This window comes from Leptonychotes weddellii, chromosome 11, assembly GCF_054177405.1.
Source record: "Leptonychotes weddellii isolate Sample4059 chromosome 11, ASM5417740v2, whole genome shotgun sequence".
In the NCBI taxonomy this organism is placed as follows: Eukaryota; Metazoa; Chordata; class Mammalia; order Carnivora; family Phocidae; genus Leptonychotes; species Leptonychotes weddellii.
Genome location: NC_138379.1, coordinates 27,353,470 through 27,364,215, shown reverse-complemented (window position 1 = coordinate 27,364,215; position 10,746 = coordinate 27,353,470). Strand labels below are relative to the sequence as shown.

The following is a 10,746-nucleotide window of genomic DNA, read 5'->3' as shown; positions in this document are numbered from 1 at the left end:
CACATCTTCTTTATCCATTCCTCTGTTGAAGGGCGTCTCTGCTCTTTTCCACAGTTTGGCTATTGCAGACATTGCTGCTATGAACATTGAGGTGCATATGGCCCTTCTTTTCACTACATCTGTGTCTTTGGGGTAAATACCCAGTAGTGCAATTGCTGGGTCATAAGGTAGCTCTCTTTTTAATTTTTTGAGGAACCTCCACACTGTTTTCCAAAGTGGCTGTACCAACTTGCATTCCCACCAAGAGTGTAAGAGGGTTCCCCTTTCTCCACAACCTCTCCAAAATTGGTTGTTTCTTGCCTTTCAATTTTTGCCATTCTAACTGGTATAAGGTGGTATCTCAGTGTGGTTTTTATTTGAATTTCCCTGATGGCTAATGATGATGAACATTTTTTCATGTGTCTGTTAGCCATTTGTATGTCTTCTTTTGAGAAGTGTCTGTTCATGTCTTCTCCCCATTTTTTTGACTTGATTATTTGTTTTTTGGGTGTTGAGCTTGAGAAGTTCTTTATAGATCTTGGAAATCAGCGCTTTGTCTGTAGTGTCATTTGTAAGTATCTTCTCCCATTCTGTGGGTTGCCTCTTTGTTTTGTTGACTGTTTCCTTTGCAGTGCAGAAGCTTTTTATCTTGATGAGGTCCCCAAAAGACCCCAGATAGCCAAGGAAATGTTGGAAAAGAAAAACAAAGCTGAGGGCATCACGTTGCCTGATTTCAAGCTTTATTACAAAGCTGTGATCACCAAGACAGCATGGTACTGGCACAAAAACAGACCTATAGACCAATGGAACAGAATAGAGAGCCCAGATATGGACCCTCAACTCTATGGTCAAATAATCTTTGACAAAACAGGAAAAAATATACAATGGAAAAAAGACAGTCTCTTCAATAAATGGTGCTGGGAAAATTGGACAGCTATATACAGAAGAATGAAACTCGACCATTCTCTAACACCATACACAAAGATAAACTCAAAATGGATGAAAGACCTCAATGTGAGACAGGAATCCATCAAGAGGAGAACATAGGCAGTAATCTCTTCAACATCGGCTACAGCAACCTCTTTCAAGATATATCTCCAAATGCTAGTGAAGCAAAAGCAAAAATGAACTTTTGGGACTTCATAAGATATTTTCATTATTTTTTGAAAATATATTCATTGACAATATCAAGCAAATATTATTAAACTCTCTGCTTTTCTGTTATTTCATCAAATTGTTTAACATAAAGTCAGGTATGGCTAATTCAGTGCTGTTAATAACGACATCCTCAAATGTATATCTCTGAAATGTGATAAAATGTCAAGAATGCTAAGCAATTACCATGTTGAGCCATCCATTTAATATCTAAAATATTAGAGATAATGTTATGAAACAAAATTTTAAAGCATTAAAGCAGAAACATGCTACATTATTTGATGCTTCTTGTGTTCCATGGATGTTTATGTCCTATTTTACATCAAAATACATGTAAATTGAAATTTATTTTATAATACATTTTTTCTTTGAGAAAATTAGTGTTGAATTATACAAGGTTTAAATTATGCAAGTCTTTAGGAATACACCCTTCCTGAAGCATCCTCTAAATCCAAGCTCTAAAACATGAAGAGTTGTATATTTGTTCAGATTTTAGAATATTTTAAAATACATTTCCCAGTGACCAAAACTCTTTCTGTGGAACATGGAGCGATTGAATAACAAATAGAAAAAAAGTTGACCTCCCTCTTTAGCTTTGACTTTGATATTTTGTTTCTGAGAGACCTGTTTGTTAGAAGATAAATTCCCTAACGTCTAAACTAGCCTTTCAACAGAGTAGTTTTTGTGGATGAAAGAGTGAACCCATACCATGGATTTGGTTAACTTTAGACAGCCAGGTTCTCAGCTCCCTGGTACAAGTATGGTATTATTTCTTTCTTTCTCTGATTGTTTCCCAGAAGATTAATCAAGTGTGTCTTAATGTACTACTGGACCTACAGGTTACTAAAATGTGAACTAAGGCACCAGCCTTGTATAATTTACTTTGCTGTAAGAAGCATGCCAATGAGACTTAAGTGCCAGGATTGCAGCCATACTTTCTGATCTTCATCCATAGAGAATCTGGACCACAAGGATTACATTTCTATGGGATAATATTCTCTAGGAACAAAAATTTTAAGACATAAGTAATCAAGTGAAAAAATTAAATAGAAAATTCCTTTATAAGTTCATTGAACATTATACTTTAATATATTTGTATGACAATGGAGTAAGTTTAAGGAAAATTATTGATTTATTTAAAAATCAACATTTTTTGTTTATCCTATTCTTGAAAACTAAATGGAGCTTGTCTGTTTTGATGTGCATATTTTAAAATGTAAATAGTATCATACATGCATCATTTTGTAATTTTCTTCTTTGACATATTGTAGATACATTAATCCCTTACCAGATACATGATTTGCAATTTTTTCTCCATTCTTTCGGTTGTCTTTTCACTTTCTTGATGGTGTCCTTTAAGTAACAAAATTAATTTTGATGATGTACAATTTTCTTTTGTTGCTTGTGATTTGGGTGTCCTATCTAAGAATTTTTTTGCCAAATTCAAAGTCATTAATGTTTATCCCTGTGTTTTCTTTCTAAGACAAAATTCTAAGAATTTTATAGTTTTTGCTCTTACATTTATGTCTTTGATCCATTTTCAGTTAATTTTTCTATGTGATTTAATGGTCCAACTCCATTTTTTAGTATATGACTATCTATCTAGTAGTCCTAACATTATTTGTTCAATTAACCATTCTTTCCCTATTGCATGGCTTTGACATTCTTGTCAAAAATCTGTTGCTCATAGGGCTTATTTCTGAGCTTTCAATTATATTCCATTGATCTCTATGTCCATTGTTGTACCAGCACCACACTGTCTCAATTACCATTGCTTTTTAGGAAGTTTTGAAATCCCTAAGTGTGAGTCCTCCTTCTTCATTCTCTTCCCTTCACCCCCCCGCGCCCCCCTCCCTGGATCATTTTGGCTGTTCTGGGTCTCTTACAATTCCATATGAATTTTAGAATTAGCATGTCAATTTGTATTAAAAAAGTCAGCTGGGATCTGATAGAGATTGCATTGAATCTTAAACTAATTTGGAGGAGTATTGCCATCTTAAACAATTTTTTTTAAATATTGTTTGTAGCTTCCATAACATAAGGTTTACCTTTCTTTTGTTAACTTTATTCCTAAATATCTGATTCCTTTTGATGCCATTGTGAATGGAATTTTTTTGATTTTTTTTTGGATTGTTAATTATTAAGGATAGAAACACAGCTGATTTTTGCATGTTAATTTCATATACTGCAGCTTTGCTGAATCCATTTGTTAGTTCTCATAGGGTTTGTGTATATGTAATCTTTAGTGTTTTCTACATATAAGATCCTGTCCTCTGTAAAGAGAGATAATTTTACTTCCTTTCCAGTTTTGATGCCTTTTAGTTCTTTTTCTTGTCTGATTGCTCTCACTAGAACTTTTAGTACTGCACTGAATAGAAGTGGTGAAGATGGGTATTCTTGTTTTGTTCATGATCTTCAAGGAAAAGCTTTTAGTCTTTCATCATTAAGTATAATATTAGCTTTGGGTTCTCATATATGGGCTTCATTATGCTGAGGTACTTTCCTTCTATTCCTAGTTCTTGAGTATTTTTATCATGAAAGGGTGCTGAATTTTTTCAAATGCTTTTTCTGCATCATTTGACATAATCATGTGGGGTTTTTTCCTTCATTCTGTCAATGTGACATATTAGATTGATCAATTTTCATTTGTTGAACCATGACCATCCCACTTGGTCATGGCGTATAATCCTTTTAATATGCTGCTAAATTCAATTTGCTAGTATTTTGTTGAGGATTTTAATGTTTAGATTCATAAGAGATATTGATCTGTAATTTTCTTGTGATGCCTTTGGTTTTAGTTTCATAGTAATACTGGGCTCATAAAGTAATTTGAGAAGTGTTCTCTTTTCTTCAATTTTTTGGAAGCATTTGTGAAGTAATGTTTTTAATTATTTGAATGTTTGGCAGAATTCAGCAGTGAGGCTGTCTGGGCCTGGACTTTTCTTTGTGGGTTGCTTTTGATTACTGATTTAATCCTTTCACTTGTAATAGTTCTATTCAGATTATCTATTTCTTCCTGGGTCAGTTTCAGTAGTTTGTTTCTTTCTAGGATTTAGCAGTTCTAGTGGTTGTGTAGTGATATTTCATTGTGGTTTTAATTGGCATTTTTATGACTAATGATGATGAACATCTTTACATATGTTTATTGACTATATCTTTTGTAAAGTGTTTGTTCAAATTTTTGAACATAGGTGGTTTGGCTTCTTATTAAGTTGTGAGATTTCCTTACATATTCTGGATAAGAGTTTTGTCAGATATATATTTTAGGTTTAGTGTTTACTCTTACGTCTGTGATCCATTTTATATTAATTTTTGTGTACAGTGTGCAGTAAGAGTTGAAGTTCATCTTCTTTTATGATAATCAACTTTCATTGAAAATCTGTTCTTTCTCCATTGAACTAACTTAACAACTTGGTCAAAAATCAATTGCTTTTATAAATGTGTGTCTTTTTCGGAGATGTCCAAATTTTGATAATTATGTTATTTGGTGCATTTGCATTTACAGTTGTATTTTCCTGCTGTATTGATCTTTTTCTCAATAAGAAATGTTTCTCTTTGGGTCTAGGAGTTCTCCTTTTTAAAGGTTTGTTTTTTCTAATATTAATACAATCTCTCTTTTTTATGCTTCTGTCTTTATGGCATATCTTTTCACAGCCTTTTACTTACTTTTACTTTTATTTGCATTTTTATATTTAAAGTACATTTCTATACATTGCTGTAGACAATGTATAGTTAGGTCCTGCTATTCTTCAGTCAGATAATCTCATTTATATTGGGGTATTTAATACATTTATATTTAATGTAATTATTGATATATTTGATTTTATTGTCTGCCATTTTACTATTTGTCTTCTCTTTGTCTAATTTCTGTTTTCTTGTTCTGTTCTGCTGTCTTTTATGTTAAGCAATATTTTTTGTGTACTGTTTTTATTCTCTGAGTTTATTAGCTTTATTTCTTTGCATTACTTTTATTGATTGCTCTAGGGACCACAATATGCAACTTTAACTTCCAGTACAACATATGAATCTTGCAAAAATATAGCTCCATTTACCCACTCTAATCCTTTGCACAAATCAATACCTATATTATAATATATATAAATGTAAAAAATATTGTTATAATTTCACTTAAAGAGTCCTGTCTTTTGAAGAAATTAAGAGAACCCATATGTAGAAAGATATATGGATATCTCATAGATGTATCTATAATCTCTTTTTCTGTATATGCAAGTTATCATCTGGTGTCATTTTATTTCAGCATGAAGTGTTTCCTTTAGCATTCCTTGAATGCAGACATATTAGCAATGAATTCTCTCATTTTTTATTTATTTGAAAATGTCTTTGAACCTTTAATTCTGAAGAATAGTTTTAGATAGCCTTCTTGGAAGACAGATTTTTTCCCTCAACAATTTGAATGTTATTCCAGTATTGTATAGCTTCCATTGTCCTCATGAGAAAATAACTGTTAATCATATTTTTGTTCTCCTTTATGTATTTCTTTATTGTAGTCAAGATTTTTCTGATTATCTTTAGCTTGTCGTAGTTTGATTATGATGCACCTAAATGCAGTTTTCTCTTCTTTATTCTATTTGTAGTTCACTGAGCTTCTTGTATCAGTGACTTAATATTTTTCACCCAAGTTGGGAAGTTTTTTAATCACTAATATTTGTCTGCCTCTTTCTCTACTTGTTTGACTCCAGTTACTGTTACGAGTTATGAAAGCTGTTTCTGACACAATAGTTTAAATCTTGATTGGATGCTTGGAAATAAAATGGAAGAATGAATGAAATGCCTTAAATATATACACACACAGCGCAGTAAATTTACGGTAGAAAATATTAATTTTTCCTGTCCTCTTTTCCTGTTTTTACAAAATCTATTCGTAGGTGCATTTCCTCCATCTGCTGTTTTTGCACGGAAAGACTTGCTACAACGATCTACCCATATTGCTACCAAGACTTTCCAAGCTTTTCGAATATTTGTGAACAATGAACTCAATGAACTTTACACAGGACTGAAGACAGCTCAGAAGTTTCTGAGACCTGGTGGCCGCCTTGTTACCCTCTCCTTCCATTCATTAGAGGATCGCATTGTCAAACGATTCCTGCTTGGGATAAGCATGACAGAAAGGTTTAACCTAAGTGCTAGACAGAAAGTGAAACAAGGATCGCAACTGGGTTCAGGTCATGAAAACAAGGAAGGAGGCTCTATAGGCAGGGCCCCTTTAATGTGGGAACTGATACACAAAAAAGTACTTACTCCAGAAGATCAGGATGTACAGGATAACCCCAGAGCACGCTCAGCCAAGCTTAGAGCAGCCATCAAATTATGAGAAAGAAAGTTTTCATCATTTGATCCTTCAAGTTTTCCCTTCACAGTTTGTCTTTTTTTTCATGTGATATTACTTGATCAACTTAATATAAGAAAGTATGAGATATATCTATCTATCTAAAGAGATGTACTATATATGTGTGGAAATTGAGGGTATTTACCATTTTTTTCCTCAGAAAGAAAATGTCAGAAATATTAGCATGACACAGAAAGTTCAAGGAGCAGCAGCATCTCAAAACTGGAAAAATGTGTTTATCTGAGCATTATATTTAACTTCTGAAATGCAGTCCTTTCTCTAATCAGGAAATCTTTTAAAAAGAAGAAGAGTACTATGTGTATTTATCTAAATATGTAAGCTCAAGCTGTCAAAAGAGAGAGATTATAATTGTATCTGCATGCTCTAAATTCTGAATTTAGATATTCAAATTTGCAACAGCTTTCTGTGGATCAAATAATTAATGATCATGGAAGAAATTTTAATTTCTATTTGGGAATAATTTAGTAGTACTATAGTCTTCTTAAATATAAGTATTATGCAAATTTTAAATTTTCAAGTATTTTTAAAATGCATCATACTGTTAAATGTCACTTTTGAAATTATAGTGTTCATTGTTTCAAAGGGATTTTATAATATGATATATGCCATTTTATCACATTGCAAAGTAAAAATGTAGAATTGCTCTAATAGCTATCATAGAGAATGTTTCATGAAACTTATATTTAATAAGTAAATTATGTTTATTTTAATAATATCCCAGAATGCCTTTGATGCATAATAAAATCTGTCATCATTTGAATCCTGCATTTTTTAATTGAGCTATTCAAAATAATTCAACCAAGTCTATTTGAAATAGAAAAGTATATGAAAAAGATATTAAAATGATTGTGCCCCTAATGTTTTTACCTATCCAAAAGTAACTATAATAGTAAAATGTTTATTTAGGAGACATTCGCTTGGTAAAGGATTCTTTAACATATTGAGATTGATTCATGATTCACATATCAACTTTTTATATGTAAATATACATTTCTAATTTTTTCAGTTATTCAGCAAGTACTAACTAGGCAGAGAAACAAAGGTGAATAAAATACACATACCTTACAGTACTTGTCCTATGGAGTTTAAGTCTAGTGAAGAAGAGTAATGGTAGTTAAATAATCACAAAAATTAATATAAAATTAACACAGTGGTAAAAGCTACAAAGAAGCAATACTGGGTACTGCAAGAACATCTAGTAGGGATTTCACTTACTGAAGGAAAATGGGTCTGACCTTGTGATGCTTGAATTATGACTTGAAGGATGAATAAGAGATATAATTAGTCAAAGGGTACATTGCCATGTTGATAAAAGGTACATATAAATGATGGCTTTCTTAAGTGATTATCCCTAAAATCATATTTATACTATTAATATGCTTAGTAAACTATTCAAATATAGGAAAAATTCATCTTCTCAATCATGTTGACAGATGCTGAATTGGTGAGTACAAGTGAATAAAATATCAACATAAGTATTGGCAAAGGATAAGAATGAAATACTCGAATTCACTGTAGATTTACTTTATCTATCTCTGTAATATTTAAGTTCTCAAGCTTGTTTGCCACTTTATAGGTTTTATTCAAATCTGGGCAATTATGCAGTGGAATTAATTTCTAATTGTGCAGAATTAGAAAATATTGTAGGGAGCAGTGTCCTCAAATTAGAAAAAAATGAATGTACCTACCTTGTTCCTCTGAATCTTTCCTGAAAAAATGTTTGTTTCTCTTGCATATAAGTCATAATTGTGAATGAGAAAGATTCCCAAAGGTACGTTCCCATCCAAGTATCTGGTTAGAAAATAAGAGATCACACTGTTATATTCAACAATGATTTACCTATTTCATCTGTCATTTTTGGATCCTGTATAGTATGGGGATTTTTTCTTTAATGTTAAATGGAAAGTGACTGCACCAGGTTGAATAGTATTTCCCCCCAAAAAATTCATGTCCTTCTCAGAAGGACATATGATCACTACAGATGTAGGTAGTTCAGCTGAAGTCATACCGGAGCAAAGCAGGCCCTTAATCCAATATGTGTGGTGACCTTATAAGAAGAGAAGAGAGGGCCGCCTGGGTGGCTCAGTCAGCTAAGCATCTGCCTTCGGCTCAGAACATGATCCTGGAGTCCCAGAATCGAGCCTCGTGTTGGGCTCCCCGCTCAGCAGGGAGTCTGCTTCTCCCTGGCCCTCCTCCCTCTCATGCTCTCTCTCTTTCTCTCTCTCTCAAATAAATAAATAAAATTTTTAAAAAAGAAGAAGAGAAGAGAAACAGAGATGCAGGGAAGAATGGCACATGAAGATAAAAGCAGACATTAGAATGATACATCATACAAGCCAGGGGACACCAGGGATTGCTGGCAACCATTAAAAGCTAGGAGAGAAGCATGGAAGAGATTCTCCCTCAGTTTTAAGTAGGAGCCAACAACTTTGCTGACACCTTGATTTCAGACCTTCCGACTCCAGAACCATGACAGAATACATTTCTGTTGTTGAAAGCCACCCAATGTGTGGTAATTTGTTACAGCAGCCCTGGGAATCTAATACCTTGATAGAAAAAAATCTTGACTATGCATGAAAAAAATCCTTTCTTAAATAAACACAAAATCGTTTTAAAATGTTGTAATATAAGGGGCGCCTGGGTGGCTCAGTCATTAGGCGTCTGCCTTCGGCTCAGGTCATGATCCTAGGGTCCTGGGATCAGCCCCGCATTGGACTCCCTGCTCAACGGGAAGCCTGCTTCTCCCTCTCCCACTCCCCCTGCTTGTGTTCCCTCTCTCGCTGTGTCTCTCTCTGTCAAATAAATAAATAAAATTTTCAAAAAAAAAATGTTTAAAATGTTGTAATGTAAAAATATAGGAATTATTTTCTGTAATTAGGCTGTTTACCACAATCATTCTTGCCTGCTTCTTGGTCTTTACATGAATGAGTTTTAAGTGGTTAATGCTGGAAAAATGTTTTTGTGAAATCCAAACAATACATACAGAAATAAACACTGATTATTAAAATGAGTGTGTATTTCTTTTCCAATAAAATATAATGAATATAAAACAAGCAATTGTTTTACATTTCTGAATATCCTTTTTTTTTTTATGATTTTATTTATTTATTCGACAGAGAGAGACACAGTGGGAAAGGGAACACAAGCAGGGGGAGTGGGAGAGGGAGAAGCAGGCTTCCCGCGGAGCGGGGAGCCCCATGTAGGGCTCGATCCCAGGATCCTGGGATCATGACCTGAGCTGAAGGCAGACGCTCAACTACTGAGCCACCCAGGCACCCCCATTTCTGAATTTCTTATCGACTGCTTTCTACCAGCCATTTTAATATAGCATCAATACCATTGTGTAGTACATCAGTTCTTAAGAGGTTTTAGTTCATTGCTTATTAAGAAATAAAATTAAGGGGAGCCTGGGTGGCTCAGTTGGTTAAGCGACTGCCTTCGGCTCAGGTCGTGATCCTGGAGTCCCGGGATCGAGTCCCGCATCGGGCTCCCTGCTCGGCAGGGAGTCTGCTTCTCCCTCTGACCCTCCTCTCTCTCATGCTCTCTGTCTCTCATTCTCTCTCTCTCAAACAAATAAATAAAATCTTTAAAAAAAAAAAGAAATAAAATTAAATAACTGCAACAGTTTTTAGTTGATATCTCTATTTTATATTCATTTTGTTTTAAATATTGTATATTACTGTATAATCTTTGGAGTTTCTCGGGTCTTTTGGGGTACATGAATTGTATCTGTATCTCTTTTCTATTTCATGTAATACATGGTATGTGATTTGTGCTTAAAGTCATTTATATTGTATTATTTATTATGTTGCAACCAATAGCTTATAAGAGAATACAGTATGCTTAAGTAGGTTTTTTGTATATCTTAAAAGTCACTTGCAAGCATTTGAAAATCATATTTTCTTTAGTCTTTGCCGAGTATTACATATCTTCAAAGGTTTATAAAATTCTTTTTTCTGATTTTTGTTTTTAAGTAAGTAGAAATAATGATGAGTCTACACTGCAGATTTCTAAAACAATTTTAATTTCATTTCAAGTCTCTCATTCAAAAAATATGAGAGTTCTGGGCGCCTGGGTGGCTCAGTTGGTTAAGCGACTGCCTTCGCCTCAGGTCATGATCCTGGAGTCCCTGGATCGAGTCCCGCATCGGGCTCCCTGCTTGGCGGGGAGTCTGCTTCTCCCTCTGACCCTCCCCCCTCTCATGTGCTCTCTCTCTCATTCTCTCTCTCAAATAAATAAATAAA

The 10,746-nt window shown here is 33.8% G+C and overlaps 1 protein-coding gene and 1 long non-coding RNA gene across 3 annotated transcripts in view; both read left to right on the top strand.

The window, feature by feature from the left end:
• Positions 1-9,069, top strand: part of METTL15 (methyltransferase 15, mitochondrial 12S rRNA N4-cytidine) — a 183,412-nt gene extending 174,343 nt beyond the window's left edge. For both annotated transcript variants that reach the window (XM_031025070.2, XM_081798434.1), the window contains one exon: positions 6,021-9,069. In XM_031025070.2, coding sequence (XP_030880930.2) covers positions 6,021-6,466 — 446 coding nt within the window. In that variant the 3' untranslated portion in view covers positions 6,467-9,069. The remainder of the gene's footprint in view (positions 1-6,020) is intronic.
• LOC145716168 (uncharacterized) overlaps positions 1-10,746 on the top strand; it is a 453,113-nt gene that overhangs the window by 410,921 nt on the left and 31,446 nt on the right. The gene's annotated exons all lie outside the window — the stretch shown is intronic.